Here is an 18,863-nt window from a genome sequence, read left to right as displayed (position 1 = left end):
AACTGGGCCAATAATCAAGAATCTAAGTACATTTTTAGATTCAGCATATCAAAGAACCCAAATCAGACTAAGTTTAATTTTGGACCCTTTGGACCTTAATGTAGACCAATTTGAAAACGGGACCAAAAGTTAAGAATCTACATACACAGTCATGACAGTTAGATTCGGCATATCAAAGAACCCCAATTATTCAATTTTGAGCCCCTTATTATGTTGGAACCAAAACTCCCAAAATCAATACCAACCTTCCTTTTATGGTCATAAACCTTGTGTTTAAATTTCATAGATTTCTATTTAACGTTATGGTGCGAAAACCAAGAATAATGCTTATTTGGGTCCCTTTTTGGCCCCTAATTCCTAAACTGTTAATACCTAAACTCCCAAAATCAATACCAACCTTCCTTTTGTAGTCATTAACATTGTGTTTAAATTTCATTGATTTCTATTTACTTAAACTAAAGTTATTGTGCGAAAACCAAGAATAATGCTTATTTGGGCCCTTTTTTGGCCCCTAATTCCAAAACTGTTGAAACAAAAACTCCAAAAATCAATCCCAACCGTTCTTTTGTGGTCATAAACCTTGTGTCAAAATTTCATAGATTTCTATTAACTTAAACTAATGTTATAGTGCGAAAACCAAGAAAATGCTTATTTGGGCCCTTTTTGGCCCCTAATTCCTAAAATGTTGGGACCAAAACTCCCAAAATCAAACCCAACCTTCCCTTTATGGTCATAAACCTTGTGTTTAAATTTCATAGATTTCTATTTACTTATACTAAAGTTATGGTGCAAAAACAAAAAATAATGCTTATTTGGTTGGGCCCCTTTTTGGCCCCTAATTCATAAACTGTTGTGACCTCAACTCCAAAAATCAATCCCAACCTTCCTTTAGTGGTCATAAACCTTGTGTTAAAATTTCATTGATTTCTATTTTCTTATACCAAAGTAATTGTGCGAAAACCAAGAATAATGCTTATTTGGGCCCTTTTTTGGCCCGTAATTCCTAAACTGTTGGAACCAAAACTCCCAAAATCAATCCCAACCTTCCTTTTGTGGTCATAAACCTTGTATCAAAATTTCATAGATTTCTATTCACTTAAACTAAAGTTATAGTGCGAAAACCAAGAAAATGCTTATTTGGGCCCTTTTTGGCCCCTAATTCCTAAAATGTTGGGACCAAAACTCCCAAAATCAATCCCAACCTTCCTTTTGTGGTCATAAACCTTGTGTTAAAATTTCATTGATTTCTATTCACTTTTACCAAAGTTAGAGTGCGAAAACTAAAAGTATTCGGACGACGACGACGACGACGCCAACGTGATAGCAATATACGACGAAAAATTTTTCAAATTTTGCGGTCGTATAAAAACTAATAGAGGGACTTGCAAGTTTAGTACACAATGAATGTCTTTGATTAAAAAAAATCTGACACAATGATGAAAATAATGAAATATGAAATAGAAATGATAACTTACAAATAATTAACCACAGCCACACTGGTTTTATCACATTTCAACAATACCTTTCTTCAAATAGCACAATATAGGACTTAACATTTTCCATATCCATCTACCTCCATTTATTGCATGCTTTTCATGAATTTGAATTTACAGGAAGTACATGACTGGGCATGTCATTTTGAAAAAGCTCATATGAGCAATGATGTAGGTTAGTTCTGAATGGTTAGAAGAATGGAAAAACTTTTCAAAATACAAAACTAACCATAAAACTAACATGGATGATAAAAGCTCACCTGAGGTTTGAATTGCACATGTGAGCATTATGTTAGATTTTTGTGGGCACATATGAACTACCAAACTGCACATATGAGCAACCTGATTTGCATACAATTCTTACTTGCATCTCATGTGCTTCACATGTGAAACTTATGTGCTTTTGTTAGCAATTTCTGTACGGGTACCTTGACCAAAAACTTTAACCTGAACTTTGCACTATCATTTTCTATGTTCAGTGGACCATGAAATTTGGTTCAAAAGTATAATTTGGCATTAAAATTAGAAAGATCATATCATAGGGAACATGTGTACTAAGTTTCAAGTTGATGTAACTTTAACTTCATCAAAAACTACCTTGACCAAAAACTTTAACCTGAACTTTGCACTATCATTTTCTATGTTCAGTGGACCATGAAATTGGGGTCAAAAGTATAATTTGGCATTAAAATTAGAAAGATCATATCATAGGGAACATGTGTACTAAGTTTCAAGTTGATGTAACTTTAACTTCATCAAAAACTACCTCGACCAAAAACTTTAACCTGAAGCGTACAGACGCACAGACGGACGAACGGACAGACGAACGGAGGCACAGACCAGAAAACATAATGCCCCTCTACTATCGTAGGTGGGGCATAAAAAAGGCATTTTACATTTATAAGTGGAAAACATCATTTTTCATTTCACTAACAATCAAAATTTTTTCATTTCACTAACAATCAAAATAAGACTTGGTAATGGTGAGTGTTTTACGTCCTTGACTGGCTATTAAGCCCTCGCATGGTTGGCTCAGTGAATATTATGTTGTTTTGGGTTTCTTTATTATTTTGGTATGAAGTAGTCTTTACAAAGGCTGTTTTTGGTAGGTTAGTTGGGACCCCTGCCAACTATGATTATGTGGTACTGGTCAAAGACTCTCAGACGTACTAGTAATAATGATAACAGTAAACGTTGTTAGGAACACTGTCGTCGTGAGATGATGAATTGACAGTCACTTATACAATACCACATGTACATATACAGGCCCTCAGATGTCTCCATAACACTCCCACATCAACAAAGGGTTTTGTAGTGTATGATTACAGATATTTAACAGACATGAGGATTTCTATTCACCCTTGACTCTGTTGAGAGGGGTATAAAAATATAGCAGCCCAACATTTTTGTTTTGTAAATCATGGTTCATTGGGTTGTTGTGAATTACTTAGTACTGTAAATTCAGAAATGATTGCATGCATTTATTATTGCAATTATGTCATTTCAGACTTAAATGCATTTCTAATTTTTGTGATATTGAGAAAAAGCCAGTTTTATTCATATAAAACATTTCAAAATGCCAGGTAAAATTATTGTGATTATAACCCTGTTTCATTTTTTCATTTTTAGCAATGATAAAAACATTACAATAACTTCTGAATTTACAATACTTTTTTTTTTTTTTTTTTTATTAAATTGTTTTTTTTTACATAGTTTCTTACATATATATTTTATGTTTCTTCAAGTCTCATACTAGCCCAAAATCAAAGGGAGAAGTGATTTGTCTTATTGAAACTGATTGATAGAAGTGGTGAGACTTACAAGAGAAGTGCAGGTTCACTTGTTGCACTATTTTATATATTTTTTTCTTTACAATGGTATAATGGTATATCTTGCCAGGGTTTCCGCTGGTGGTCGCCATTTTCGCAATTTGCAAAAAAATAATAATTGTGGCGATAAAAATTCGTCATATGCAAAAGAATTTGGCGAAAACAATAAATATAACGATTTATCTTCCTCCATCTTGTTTATTTACTTTTTTTTTCGAGTTTCTCGGACTTTACATGATCAGACAATACTCGGAATTCACCTTGACCTCATTAAGATTTGGACAGAAAATCAATAATCAGCTGATTGCATTTTATCGCTATTTATTTAAATGTCACATACAGAATTTATTTACCACTTTGCCATGAACATGTTTGAAGCAAACTTTTAACGTCTCCTCTCCTATTAAAGATAGTTTAGAAAAGAAAGCTGTTGTTGTGACGAAAAATGTTCAAAAGCAAGAAAAATCTCTGATTTCAAACTTTTTAATTATCCTTTGACTTTAATATAGGTAATTGACTAGGGAGACTACTTTAAAGTCGTTTGAGTGACACACATGTTTCAAGCATAGTTTTACGTCTCAACTTTTTCATTAAGGATGGTCAAGAAAAGAAAACTGTCGTTATGAAGAAATCTATCAAAAAGGTTGGGAACAATCCCTGGAATGAGAGTTACCCTTCAATGTAATGAATACACATGAAATGCAGGATCAATTTCATGTGATAAAAGCTTTTCTTTTGTTGTAAAAACCACTTCTTAGTACAAAAGGGCACATCAGTATTTTTCTTTCAAAGAAACTTTCCCTACGAACTATACTGGTATTGTATGATCAAAACATGTCCATTAATTTTGTTATATTCCAGGACTTACATCTTTTTTCTTAATAAAAGTATAGTGGCCCCCTCATTTAGAAAAGTTGTTTAAAATACAATAAATATTTTCCCCTTTTAAGTTAAAAAAATCCTGTTGTTATAAAGTAAAAGTTTAGTGTTTATTCATAAAAATGTAGACTCTAAAACAAGTTTGAGAGAATAATCATAGGCACAATGGGGCAAAATCATCTTATTTAAGGGAGAGGGGGGTGGGGGGTTGTAAAAAAAAGGTAAATTTTAAACGAAAAATATATTTATGTTACTTGGCGAAAAATATATTGTTTTGACGAAAGAGGTGGCGAAAAAAATAATTGACCCAGAGAAACCCTGTATCTTGCATTATTTATTCTTTTAATTTAATTCTCTTTTGGTTCAAATCCAATTTATGCAATGCCTAATCATGCTAATCATACCATTACAGTAACATTTGTCAAAGCTTATGTCATTTATAGTTACACAATTAGATTCTTCCACTTGAACTACTTACTTAATACTTAAAACTGGTGCATATTTGATGAGAAAAAAATGGAAAATTGATTATTTGAGTGAATTTTCCTTAGACCATAACGCGGCACAAAATAATCTGGAAAAATTCAAACTTGACCTGTAACTTTTCATGATAAAACTATATACCAAATATCTAATCAATATCTCCAAACATAACAAAAAATAATGATGAAAACTGATTATTTGTGTAAATTTTCTAAGTTCAAGGACCATAACTCTGCACAAAAATTGTTAAGACTGGAACAAAATTTGAACTTGATCTGTAAACTGTCATGATTAAATAATATACTAAATATCAAATCAATATCTTCAAGCACAAAGAAAAACAGTGTGAAAAAATGATTTGCCAGAATGACAAATAGACAGACAGACAGACAGACAGACAGACAGACAGACAGACAGAAGGGTTTATCATCAGTAAGGGTCTAAGAAAAACTTACTCTTGTGGTTTTATCCAGGAACATCTTGGTATAATACAGCTGATCATCATCCATGTCATTAATAGTTTTATAATTTACCATCTCGACAATGTCTTTAGCATAACCCATGAAACCTGCAATATTTCAAGAAGATCATAACTTACAGTTAGTGTGCAATATTTAGATGTGTTGCACTCATGCAACATTAAATGTTAAAAATAAACAATATTTAGGGTCATAGAACAGTAAATGCACTCCATAGATATAGGAAGATGTGGTGTGAGTGCCAATGAGACAACTCTCCATCAAAACATCCGTGTATGTCACATATATTCATAACTTTTTTTATACAACTTTTTGAAATTTTTAAATGTAACTGTAACTGAAAATTAAAATGAAAAAATAATTCATGTAACTGTTTTTCAAATGTTGTCTTTTCCGAGGCATTCTAGCAACATTTTTGAGATATAATTGAGAATGGGAATGGGGAATTTGTCAAATAAATTGCTGTTCTATGAATTTGTTATTTAGACATTTAAATAAGAGTCACACTATACATACCACCACTATTCAAGAATCTACATTCATGAGGTTTTACTTCTGGGTATTGTTCCTGTAAAAAGATAAAAAAAACCTTACAGATCTGAAGATGCTTGAAAAGATCAAATACTAAATTGAAGAATTTAAAAAGGGTTCAAGACTCAATCTTTCCATATCTATTTATCTATCCAAACAATCTTTATCTAACCAAAAAATACTAAAACCAGATAAAATAAGTGCTTTTTCTGAACAAATTAATGTCATTGTGTGTTCTTTTAAACACCTTTAAAAAGTCTTCTGACTGAGATATGAAGAAGGATGTTTGAGGTCCCAGAATAGTTTACCCCTGGCAAATTTTATGGCAAAAAACATCCAAACATAAACCCCATAATTCAGTTGTTAACCTTCCTGTTTTATCATTTAAACAATAATCAGGCCCTGGAAAGTGGTATGTCGATTACAGGGGAGACTGATTATTCAGATTATTAAGATATGTTTTAAGACAACCAATGATGAATCAGCAATCAGATATGAAAATTAACTTTTCAGACTGACAGATATTTTTACACTCAATATATTGTATAGACCACTGCATGTTTGAAAATCATTTTTAGATGCCTTTTAATATTTTGTCTCTTTGGGTTGCTGTATCATTGACTCATGAATACCAAACCTTCTTTTGTTCATCCCACAAATATTTATATTTCTATTATATATATTTGATTTAAATATCAATGAGACAGAAATCAAACAACAGAATTTATTACCACAAAAGCAAAAAAAATTTAAAAAAAAATCAATACACAAACTTTTTATACATGTTCATGATGTTATACATGTTATAAGCAGCTGTAATTATAGATTATCGTTGATCATCTCAACGAGATTGATTTTCTCGCTTGAGCTGGTACAGCGAAAGTGAGAAAAGCAATCGAGTTGAGATGACCAATGATAATCTGTTTATCGCTATTTTACCTATGATGACATTGTCAATTTCATGTCAATTTCGTTAGCAACGCCACGTGGCCTCCTTAGTTTCTAGCAATAATTTTTCCATCTCAAGCGAGAAGCATGATATGAAAATTATCACAAAAATAGATCAAAGGAAAAATGCACAAAATAGCGATAAACTGTGTTTATATAGTTTACTTTTAAAACCTTACATATAGGGAAAGTACATTAAATTTAATATAGACCATAAGACTTTGTTAAAATCATACTTTTAAGTTTGCATCTGGCCAGCAGAATCCTTCAGCAGAAAATATCACATTGGAATCAAATTTCTTAAACTTTTCCAGTATTTCATCTGGTCCTGCAGTGAATACCACATCATAGCTGTGAAATATATAAATTTTGAGCGTTAAACATCAAATACAAAAACAAACATTTACCCTTACATGCCTTATAGAATTTTATTTAATATGCAAATTATTAAAATCTTAAAGATATTCTATAACATAATTGTTCATTTCAAAAGACATACTGACAGCAGTTATTACTTTCAATATATGGACAGATTTTCAAGAAATAGTAATTGGAAGTGAAAATGCTTATTTTTAGCTGCTTTTTAAGATACATTTTACACATTTTATACCAATTTTTAATTGTCTGTATTTCTGGAAGTATAAAAGCTACACATGCTACATATAAATGTCATCGAAAATAGACAAAGCTTTAGTGATGTAGAATTTGACAGAGAGTTGGACAAAGTGATACCCCACATCCTAAATGCTGGGTGAACCCTAGTCCTTGTATACAGTTCTATACCTGTCTGTGAACCCTAGTCCCTGTACTGAGTTCTATACCTGTCTGCGAACATTATGAATTTATGATTAGTGAACCCTAGTCCCTGTATTGAGTTCTATACCTGTCTGTGAACCCTAGTCCCTGTATTGAGTTCTATACCTGTCTGTGAACATTATAATTAGGGTGAACCCTAGTCCCTGTATTGAGTTCTATACCTGTCTGTGAACATTATAATTAGGGTGAACCCTAGTCCCTGTATTGAGTTCTATACCTGTCTGTGAACATTATAATTAGGGTGAACCCTAGTCCCTGTATTGAGTTCTATACCTGTCTGTGAACATTATAATTAGGGTGAACCCTAGTCCCTGTATTGAGTTCTATACCTGTCTGTGAACATTATGATTAGGGTGAACCCTAGTCCCTGTATTGAGTTCTATACCTGTCTGTGAACATTATGATTAGGGTGAACCCTAGTCCCTGTATTGAGTTCTATACCTGTCTGTGAACATTATGATTAGGGTGAACCCTAGTCCCTGTATTGAGTTCTATACCTGTCTGTGAACATTATAGTATTGAGTTCTATACCTGTCTGTGAACATTATAATTAGGGTGAACCCTAGTCCCTGTATTGATTTATATACCTGTCTGTGAACATTATAATTAGGGTGAACCCTAGTCCCTGTATTGAGTTCTATACCTGTCTGTGAACATTATAATTAGTGAACCCTAGTCCCTGTATTGAGTTCTATACCTGTCTGTGAACATTATAATTAGTGAACCCTAGTCCCTGTATTGAGTTCTATACCTGTCTGTGAACATTATAATTAGGGTGAACCCTAGTCCCTGTATTGAGTTCTATACCTGTCTGTGAACATTATAATTAGGGTGAACCCTAGTCCTTGTATTGAGTTCTATATATATATACCTGTCTGTGAACATTATAATCAGATCTGTTCTTCCTTCATACTGTGATAGGTTCTCTTTCAGAATGTTAACTTTGTGTCCTCCTCCAGAAAACCTGGCAATATCTCCCCCTCTCCATTCCTGTCCCATTCCAAATGTCTACAGAAAATAAAATAATGTTAGCTACTACTATCTAAGTAATATGGTCTCTGGTGGGCAATTGGGCAGTTGGTTGTCCAACAGGCAAAATTATATCATTTCTTCAATTTACATTTACTGAATTTTGTATCAGATAATTATAATACAGTAACCAAGCACAGACTTAAGTAGGTGAAGCTATATTAAAGGACTAAACTACCCCCCCCCCCTTTTTATAGAAATAAATTCAGTAAAAAACACATTCTCATATTTAAAATTGCAACTACAAATACTGATACCATACAGCGGGTAAATTTCACGGGGTGTTTATTTTCGCGGATAGAATTTTTTGTATATGTTTGTTGATGCATGAACCCAGTTTATAATGTATAAGGTTCAGTGGTGGAGATCAGAATAGTTTTCTTTTAACAAGCAAGAATTTACAGGGAGAAGGTATGACTCCTAGTGAAAAAAATATATTCCTAACTTAGTGGGTTTGTCATGCAGAATCAGATTGATAGGTGGGAATAATATTTTATAAGCTGTTTTACAATAAAAGGTGATGGATCATATCTCCCACAGTCGGAACCTATGGGAAGGCATAAAATGTTTCTTAGAAGGTAAATGAGAAAAAAAGTTGGTTTGGGGTGGGCATCATTGGCCTGGTAGGGATCTGTTTAATTTTTTTTAAAGTCTTTAACACAATTTAATGGTTTTGTCCATGTCCACTAAAGGTAAACCAATCGTTGCATTGAGGAGGTTTTACCATTGCAAGCAAATTTGTTTATGGTTTTGGGCTAGTGCAAATGTAATACATGTAATATAATAATCATTTTTTTTTTCTGACACTTGTCTGAAGTCCATTGAAGTCATGTTCCATTTACAAGACACATCAGCTTAAGGGCTACACACATGTGCCAAATATCAAAAGTTTATGCAAAGTATGAAATAATTATATTCTAGAAACGAAAATGCCAACACAAAAAAAAGGAACATAGTTTAACCTTGGGGTAAAACTTAAGATCAAGGTTACATTAAGGTCATGATGATATCTTACACACAATATTATATGGTAATACAACAAATGGAAGTTTTTAAAGACCTTGACTGGCTCTAATACAGCCCTTGCACGGTCGGCTATATGGTAATACACCATCATGCCAGTTATCATAAGACAGTGTCACAAGATAAAACAAAACTATGGCAAACAGAAACATAATTTAAACAAAATGGCTCCCTTCATTGCAGGAGAGATACAGTTTAGGGAATGACAAGTAAGATATGAGACAACTAACCTTAATCATGATACAAATGTACATGCAATAATGCTAGGAAAAAAATAGAATATCAGAGAAAAACACTTGAACGACTGTCATTCGTCCACAGTTCTTTTTCAAAATATATCAGTCTTTGTAGTCAATGTCATGTTGTTAGCTGTTGTTTTTTTCCCTTGAATTGTTTCACATTTTGTCTTCCTAGGCCTTTAATATCTTATTAAATGGAATGTACTTTGCTCATTGTTAAAGGCTGTAAGATGATTAGTAATTGGTCATATCTTTGTGACTTTGTCATGTTTGTCCTTGTGTCTTTATGAATATTTGTCTCGTTGGCAACCTTACTACATTTTCTTTTTTTATATGCATGTTTTAAAACTTTTTCAAACTTTATTTTAGCACCAAGTGATCTTTAAAATGTGTAAGATGGACACAAACTTGAATGGAATGTCAAACAAAAATTTCAGTCATGAAACAGTTTGCATATTTGACTAAGGAAATTACTACTATGATAAAAGTACAATAGGGTTAAGGGAATACATGATCTGCTATTTAAGTAGGCTCTTAAAAATTAAGTAACCAAATAAATCTGAGTCAATCAAGTGAATAACCATATTATATGTATTTACATCGACACGTATTATACAAAACTACAAATTTTTACTTTTATCAAATAATTTAGAAACTGTAACACATTTATTACTATGTATAAAACAACAGCTGGTATATTTACATGTATTAAATACTCCTTATTAAGACAAACATCTTTTGATCAGTCGTAGATAATTCAATTTAAATCAATTTAGCATTGTAATACAGAATTAATACAATGTTCATAACATTAGTTTATGACCAATTGTAAAAGTCACCTGAAAATGTTAAAACAATCAGTCGGAAAATTGTGGAAATTATTTTTCACTTCACTTTTCATCAAATTATATTGCATGAACGAAACCTGTTGCCATCACATAAGTATCATAATAATATCATTTGTGGAACATTAATGGGCAAATCTGCCTTCTTTTTCTTATCCATTATTGTTTTTTCAGCCTAATACAATCTTATGGCATTCTTATTAAATATCAGATACTGTGGTATATATATAGAATAATAAAATAAAGGGCTGCGCTTTAGCGCATGATACGCCCGTTGCTCTTTTAACTTGTCTTTTATGCTTTAAATGAATTTATATGATCAACTAGAAATATATATACAAATCAAAAGGGATGTTACATTAATATATTCACCAAAGTTTCATAAAATCCCCCTTTTTTAAGTATAAAAATTCATTACTTAAGAAAACGTAAAATCTAAAATTTATAAAAATGCAAAGGGAGCTTATGTCAATAGATATAAACAATTTATCAAAGTTACATAAAATTTTGTGAAAGTGTTAGTTATAGTCCAAAAATTGGAAAATCCCCCCTTTTTTAAGCATAAAAATTCATAACACGGAAATGTAAAATCTGAAATTTATAAAAATTGAAAGGGAGCTTACATGTACATAAATAGATATAAACAATTCACCAAAGTTTCATGGACATTGGTGAAAGCCTTTTTGAGTTATTGTCCGAAGTGTTGAAAATCCCCCTTTTTTTTATGAATAAAGCCCCATAAATCCAAAACTTAAAATCTGAAATTTGTAAAAATTGAAAGGGAGCTTACATCAATAGATATAAACAATTCACCAAAGTTTCATGGACATTGGTGAAAGCCTTTTTGAGTTATTGTCCGAAGTGTTGAAAATCCCCCTTTTTTTATGAATAAAGCCCCATAAATCAAAAACTTAAAATCTGAAATTTATAAAAATTGAAAGGGAGCTTACATCAATAGATATAAACAATTCACCAAAGTTTCATGGACATTGGTGAAAGCCTTTTTGAGTTATTGTCCGAAGTGTTGAAAATCCCCCTTTTTTTAATGAAAAAAGCCCCATAAATCCAAAACTTAAAATCTGAAATTTATAAAAATTGAAAGGGAGCTTACATCCATAGATATAAACAATTCACCAAAGTTTCATGGACATTGGTGAAAGCCTTTTTGAGTTATTGTCCGAAGTGTTGAAAATCCCCCCTTTTTTATGAATAAAGCCCCATAAATCCAAAACTTAAAATCTGAAATTAAAAAAAAACGAAAGGGAGCTTACGTCAATAGATATAAACAATTCACTTAAGTTTCATGGAAATTGGTGAAAGTGTTTTTGAGTTATTGTCCGAAGTGTGGACGACGGACGGACGGAAGGACAGACAACGGTATACCATAATACGTCCCGTCTAAAAGACGACGGGCGTATAAAAACTGCTCTTTTGATTCTAGTAAAGATTAATAAATATATTAGAAAACTTGATTACAATCTTCATTGATCTTTCTGATTTAAAAACATGTTTTTTTTTCAAAAACCAGGATCTATCAGCCCACTTAATCTTTTTGACCTAATATTGTCCTAATATCATGAATATAAAGACAGTCTAATATTATCCTGACACTTTAGGGCAGAAAGGAATCCTGTGATTGCTCTTACATCATAAATATGTCAAAATTGACATGTATTTTGACATTTAACCTACATTGTAAAATGCCTATTCTGGTTATGGTCAAATCAATACATATATAAGCAAGGTGGTACCCAAAAAAGATATTTAACACACATTTGCATCTTTGTCAAAGGTCTTTGGCTCATATATCAATTACAAGGTCTTAAAATGAGCCTTTTTGGCATTTTTGCAGACAAAAAGATTGAACCCAAAATCAAACATTCAAAAGTGACAAATTCAAAAATATTAAATCTGGAGATCTCCAATTCATGTATTGATTGCCTCTAATTTTTAATCTAGCACAAGAACATGATGGAAGGGAATTTTTTTTTTACATCTTATGACATATACATTGTAAAAACATGTATGCTTTTCATGTATGACGCATACTTAAAAAGTAGTATTACATTCATGTCAGTTTTCTAAATGTAAGTTGACCAGTTATATGCCTGTGTGGGGTAATCATGGTAATGCGGAACTTCCACTTTTCCTGACAATGCCTGAGGGACATGTCAAACTAAAAAAAAATGTATAGTAAGGCTCAGATTGTACCTACAATCCTGGAAATCTGCTTGAGAATTGAGAACACATTGGCCAATCTTTTTAATAATACATTATTGAATGTTCAAATGTCTACTAAAAATGTATAAATCTCCAGCTCAGACATTTGCTCTTTATACATTTTTTAACAGACCATCTTATAGCATGTATAGTATGTTTAGTAAGTTTATCTTATAGCATGTATAGTATGTTTAGTAAGTTTATCTTATAGCATGTATAGTATGTTTAGTAAGTTTATCTTATAGCATGTATAGTATGTTTAGTAAGTTTATCTTATAGCATGTATAGTATGTTTAGTAAGTTTATCTTATAGCATGTATAGTATGTTTAGTAAGTTTATCTTATAGCATGTATAGTATGTTTAGTAAGTTTATCTTATAGCATGTATAGTATGTTTAGTAAGTTTATCTTATAGCATGTATAGTATGTTTAGTAAGTTTATCTTATAGCATGTATAGTATGTTTAGTAAGTTTTTCTTCATGTGTTTTTATGGATACATCATTTCCATGTACCATATTCTTTCGTTATAGTTCAAAGACAAAATCATGAAAATTGATCTCCCTCAAAGACTTATGGAATGCAAGGATGTTGGACCACATCCTTAAAATTAAATAACTTTTTAAGATGTTGTCTTGTTAATTAGATGTTCTTCTTTCTTACTAAATAATGTGTATACATGTGCATTCATTACCTTATGTTTAATTCCATATCTGTCTGCTGATTCAGCATATCTTGTAAAGCCATCAGTTTCATCAGTAGCTATTGTAACTGCCAGTAACTCTTTAAAAAAAGTCATATAGTAGATAAAGTAATGAAACTATCCATTAACATGATATTGTGTACAACTTGCACACATTGTAGCGTTATATGGTGAAAATTCTTTTTGTCAGTAGTGCAAGCATGAGACCATTTTTAAACATGATAAAAGAATAGCATATGACCTTTATCAAAGAATACCAGATTTTTAATTTGTTTAACCAAACACATATGAATACATAACACTCATCAATTGTGTTCAAATTAAAAAAGGTAGAATGAAACAAAATGTTATATATTTAAAGCCAATAAAGGCAAAACTTTGGAAAAGTTGAGCCAAATATGGCTTAAAATTAAAAAAATGTTTTGAATCTGTTCCAATTGAATTACAAAATATGTTTTAAAAGTATTACTGGTAATGTACCGTAAGCATAATTTCATTCCACCCTGTTTTCATTCCGGGTAACTGTCTTTCACTAAAGAATATTGGTTGTAAATAGATTGAAAGCATTGATCTTGATATCATTGTTTTGTTTATATTAGACCAGTTTAATTTTTACATAAATTAATAGGTTAAAATTAGAATAGTTTTGAAGGAACCAGTTTGATTAATAGATATTGGCATAGAAGACATGATTTTAATCGAAGTCTACCAAAACGCAAATGTACAGAAAAAATTTGGCAATCCAGTATATATGAATATTACAATTAGTAAAAATTTAAAACCATATGATTTGATGGATTTAAAGAGAAAAATTATAAAAATTTAATTCGTAAATAAAGCATTATATACATGATATATATAATGTGTTATCATGTGTTCAAAGTGAGTACTAAAACACTTCATCAATGTATGAATCTTAAATACTAATCCCGGCTCAAAGTAACTTAAGTGCGATATCATTCCAGTTACAGATTTACAAATTTAATAATTCCTGGTTCAAAATCACTAGTGGTATCATTCCTGGTTCAAAACATTTGAGTGAAAATTTCATGGATGAATGCAAAGCTATGCAAGTTTTAGTTAATTCAAATCTATAATACTAAACTTACGAGGTTCAATTTGTCAGCCGTCATCGGGTAAAAACGACAAATCAAAGAATTTAACTCTATATATAACTAATATAGGACAATGGTGTAGATTAAAAATTACACCACTCCAGACCCTTTTGTTTTCAACATAATTAATATTGCCAATAATTAACAAGTTCCGGGTGGAATCCGATACCGATACCAATAGTATATTCACCTGTTAGCTATTACCTTATCTGTACGTTCCGCATTTGACAGGCGCACCACCAAACGGTGTTTTTAGTATTTTGCTATATACACGGGTCATAATCAAAGGTCTGACACTACTAAATTCAATCATTGTCAAATTGTTCCCTATTGTAATTCTATTCAGCAATCAGCAAGACTTTCTAAGATAACTAATATAGGACAATGCTGTTGATCCAAAAATACTCCATTCCTGGATAGCCAGGACCTTTTGTTTTCCAAATAATTAATATTACCAATAATTGATAAGTTCCAGGTCGACGGGTTCAAACAGAAAGATTTGAAAGCAGAGAAAACTTTGTATCTTATAATCGACATGACTTTATCAGATGACAATACTAATTACTAAAATAAGGCTTAGGCAAAGTTATATACTTTAATTCAGTCACGGACCCCCGATATCACGGGTGTGTACTTGTACCCCTAAAAAATAACAAGCCCCATTTTTTATATATTTCCCTTTCAAAAAACGAATTTTAGAATCTTATCAAGAGTGGTGGATATTTCACACTGGACCCGAATGAAAAACCCTAGTGAATTTTTGTTGGTGGATAAAAAACACTAGGGATTTTCATCCTCCAGATAAAGTACACTGGCGGAATCAAACCACTGTTACATAACTACTAATCAGGTATATCAATACTGTTTGTCTGAGGCTGTCTGTGAGCTGACTTTTCATCATGTTCATCAATGTTCATATGATATTTTTTTTTAAATGACAAGACAATAATTTATTTGTGGGCCATTATAAATCAGTTATATTATATACATGCTATTATGCGGGGTAAAGCAAACAACAATCAATCAATCAATTTAATTCCAGTAAGGTATAATTTAATCAGAGCCGGCAAAATAGCATTTTTTCTATTTTGTAGGTGCCGGTCAAATAGCCACTGCCTTATAAAAATGTTCATGGTTTTCATTTGAACGTTTGTATATTTCATAAATATTGTCTGACTGTGCCTTAAAAATAGGATGACAATAAATTAAATAATAAATTGCAATCTTGAATAACACTTCTCAATGGAAATGAATCTAAAGCTGGAGAAATGTAAAGGGGGATAAATACAGAAAGATTTTTTTTATCAAGCTTCTTTTTGACAGGTCTTGTTTAACAGTTTAATGTGGAAATGTATAATTTACAAAAGTGTATGATCCAGTAATAAACAAATTTCATGCATTAATAAAATTATCCAACATTCGACATAATTAAAATTTGCTTACCGACACCAGAACATTTAATTACAACAGAAGACAAAAGTCCGATTAAACAAAAGCAGACTAAAAAGTTCATTTTGTCTCTTTTAGTGTTACTTCTTCAACCGGATGTCTGATGTTAAAATTAATTCAGTATGCAGCTTCTCTGAGAACGTCACTTGGAATACGTGGCAAAGAGCACACGCACTTCTTGAAAAGTCTCTTGCTATTTGAAACCTGATATCTCCGCATCTAAACTGTGCAGAACAAATGTTTTGATTGATATCCGTTCGTAAGTTTCTAGAGTTTTCTAGAGTTTTCAAAATCTTTAATGATAAGATCCGAAACCTTCCGATAGTCATTTACTAATTGCAAAATGTTAACGGTGACGATTCGGATTTTATAATAAGTTTTTTCTTTGAAATTGTGGATAGAAATCATAGTAAACAAATGTTAAAATTTACATTTTTTAAGTTAAATATTAACAAGTTAGTTAATGGTTGGAAGAATATGAGCTTTTCAACGTAGTTTATGGTTTCATCTTATCAGGCCATCTTATCAATATCTTTTGTAATAGCTGAGACTACTATAACACATTGTGTATTATAGTAGTCTCAGGTAATAGAGATAAAATTACATGGCCTCTAACCGTGCGCTTAATCTCTGTAGGGTCTGACTCTCTGTAGAACATGGATCAAGTCACGTACAAGAATTTTAAGCGATATATACCTTGGTCAAAACAAAGAAATTCCAATGAAATTTGATTCATTAAACTTTACAAAATTAATAGAAAACTGATCTCTAATCAAAGATCATCAAATCACAGGCTATCTATAAATCAAATTGTCGAAAAAATGACATTTGAATTCAAATAAGGGAATTGCAGTTCTTAACCTGGAAACTAGAACAGATTGTAAATTATTTTGTATCGTGGACGAACTGTATTTTTTTTTAATGTTGTTGACCCGTAAGTTTACTGAGCACAGTTAAATGTATGTATCATAAAAAATCAGTCAATTAACATCATCTGTGAAAGTTTCCGCCTGACTAGAGAGAGGGTCACTTAAGTTCATGTACATAAAGGATCTTGCAACATTAGACCAGCTTTCTATTATATAAAAAAAACCTCAACAACAATCCATTGATTTAAAAAACAAAATAAAAGACGAAAATCAAAACAATCTTTTATTAAACTCAATACTATACTGGTGACAGTTTTTATGTGCGTCAATAAGTTATTACATGCTAACATGTTGTGTATATACAACGTGTTAATATAGTCAGGATACTAAGTATATATAAAAAGAAAGATAAAAAAACTTAAACTCTTAGTTTTTTTCCAGGATCAGATCTAAAAACTAATTAAACCTTACAATTTTCATAGATATCATGTAAAGCGCCAAAAACATAGTAAAAAATATTTTTGAAATTGCCAAACATTCATTGTGAAGATACTTTATTATATTGAATATGAAACATAATTCAAACCATGGAAGTAATATTCAAAAATTACTTCCATGTTCAAACTAAACAACGCATCGACAGATACCAGACTTATATAATGCAGTGACATCATTCATGTGTCTAGACTTTACATACTTGTCTATAGCAGCTGGAAATGAAAAATGCACGTAATTAATCCTTTAGAATTAAGAAAATGTCATAGAAGTAAAATCAAATACACAATTATTTATAATTATCGATATTTCCGATTTTTTCCTTAAATCTTGCTGACTGACCTAATATTGTATTTTTTCTTAGTGGAGTAGTGTGATATGACAAATTATCGCATGAAACTAAGGGAGCACGTGGCGTTGCTAATGAAATTGACATGAAAGTGACATGAAATGACATCGTCCAAGGTAAAATAGGCATAAACAGATGTTATCGCTAAATTGTGCATTTTCCCTTTGATATTTATTTGTGATAATTTTTCATATCATGCTACTTGCTAGACATGCTAGAGATGGAAAATTATCGCTAGAAACTAAGGAGGCACGTGGCGTCGCTAATAAAATTGACATGAAATTGACAACGTCGTCATAGGTAAAACAGCGATAAAACTCGATTTCAGATGATTAACGATTATCTATATATAGCTTACTTACTGACTATAATCAAACCTACCGGTTCCATTTGGCGACCCTCCAGTATCCATAAGTTGGTTGATGTTGACACGAAGCATAGCACAGCAATCACATACTGAATTATCATTTTCCTGTTGTTTGAAAAAAAAGGTTAAGGGCAACTGTAAAATTTAGAAATGTTTGCAATGGTTTGTTTATAAATGTTCAATCCACCATTTTCTACATAACTTACGGAAAATGCCTGTATCAAGTCAGGTATTTGACAGTTGTTATCCGTTTGTTTTATGTGTTGACTATTTGAGTGTGATTTTACCATTTGCCTCAGATTTGTGACTTTCCGGCTTTTTCAAATTTTTCTCGGAGTTTGATATTTTTGTTATTTTACTTTTAATTGTTTCGAAAATTGCGTGACGAAATAGGTTTCACGAAAACGAAAAAAAAAACCTTTCATTTTAGATTTTGTAGCATTATTTGTATGTAGTATTTCCTGAAATCCTAGCAATTTGACTCGTATTTGTGTCATTTGTCCAATAATCGCAATGAATAACTGTACACAATAAATTCTGTATTTATAGGGGCGTGTAAGTTGTGAACGTGTGCAAATTTCAGGTTTGGACAGCTATGTCGCCTCGTACGAATGCTGCATCAGTTAACACTTTTATAACCTAATGAAATTACAAAAAGAAGCATTAGTTTTTAAATCATAGGAGATATATGTTGTATAGATAAT

At 31.5% G+C, this 18,863-nt stretch overlaps 1 protein-coding gene across 3 annotated transcripts in view; it reads right to left on the bottom strand.

Annotated features, from left to right (window-relative positions):
* LOC139500967 (multifunctional procollagen lysine hydroxylase and glycosyltransferase LH3-like) overlaps positions 1-16,609 on the bottom strand; it is a 37,579-nt gene extending 20,970 nt beyond the window's left edge. Inside the window, exons 1-6 of one of the 3 annotated variants that reach the window (XM_071289900.1) lie at positions 16,074-16,609; positions 13,507-13,595; positions 8,330-8,466; positions 6,879-6,993; positions 5,680-5,731; positions 5,140-5,252 (exon numbers count right to left, since the gene is read on the bottom strand). In XM_071289900.1, coding sequence (XP_071146001.1) covers positions 5,140-5,252; positions 5,680-5,731; positions 6,879-6,993; positions 8,330-8,466; positions 13,507-13,595; positions 16,074-16,143 — 576 coding nt within the window. In that variant the 5' untranslated portion in view covers positions 16,144-16,609. Of the gene's footprint in view, positions 1-5,139; positions 5,253-5,679; positions 5,732-6,878; positions 6,994-7,563; positions 7,582-7,787; positions 7,806-8,329; positions 8,467-13,506; positions 13,596-16,073 lie in introns of those variants that run through there. The other 2 variants (XM_071289902.1, XM_071289901.1) reach the window with 2 other exon arrangements.
* Positions 16,610-18,863: the final 2,254 nt, after the last annotated feature.

Source organism: Mytilus edulis, chromosome 13 (genome assembly GCF_963676685.1).
Source record: "Mytilus edulis chromosome 13, xbMytEdul2.2, whole genome shotgun sequence".
NCBI classification, from domain to species: domain Eukaryota; kingdom Metazoa; phylum Mollusca; class Bivalvia; order Mytilida; family Mytilidae; genus Mytilus; species Mytilus edulis.
The sequence above is the reverse complement of the archived record's forward strand: the minus strand, read 5'-3'. Positions and strand labels throughout refer to the sequence as shown.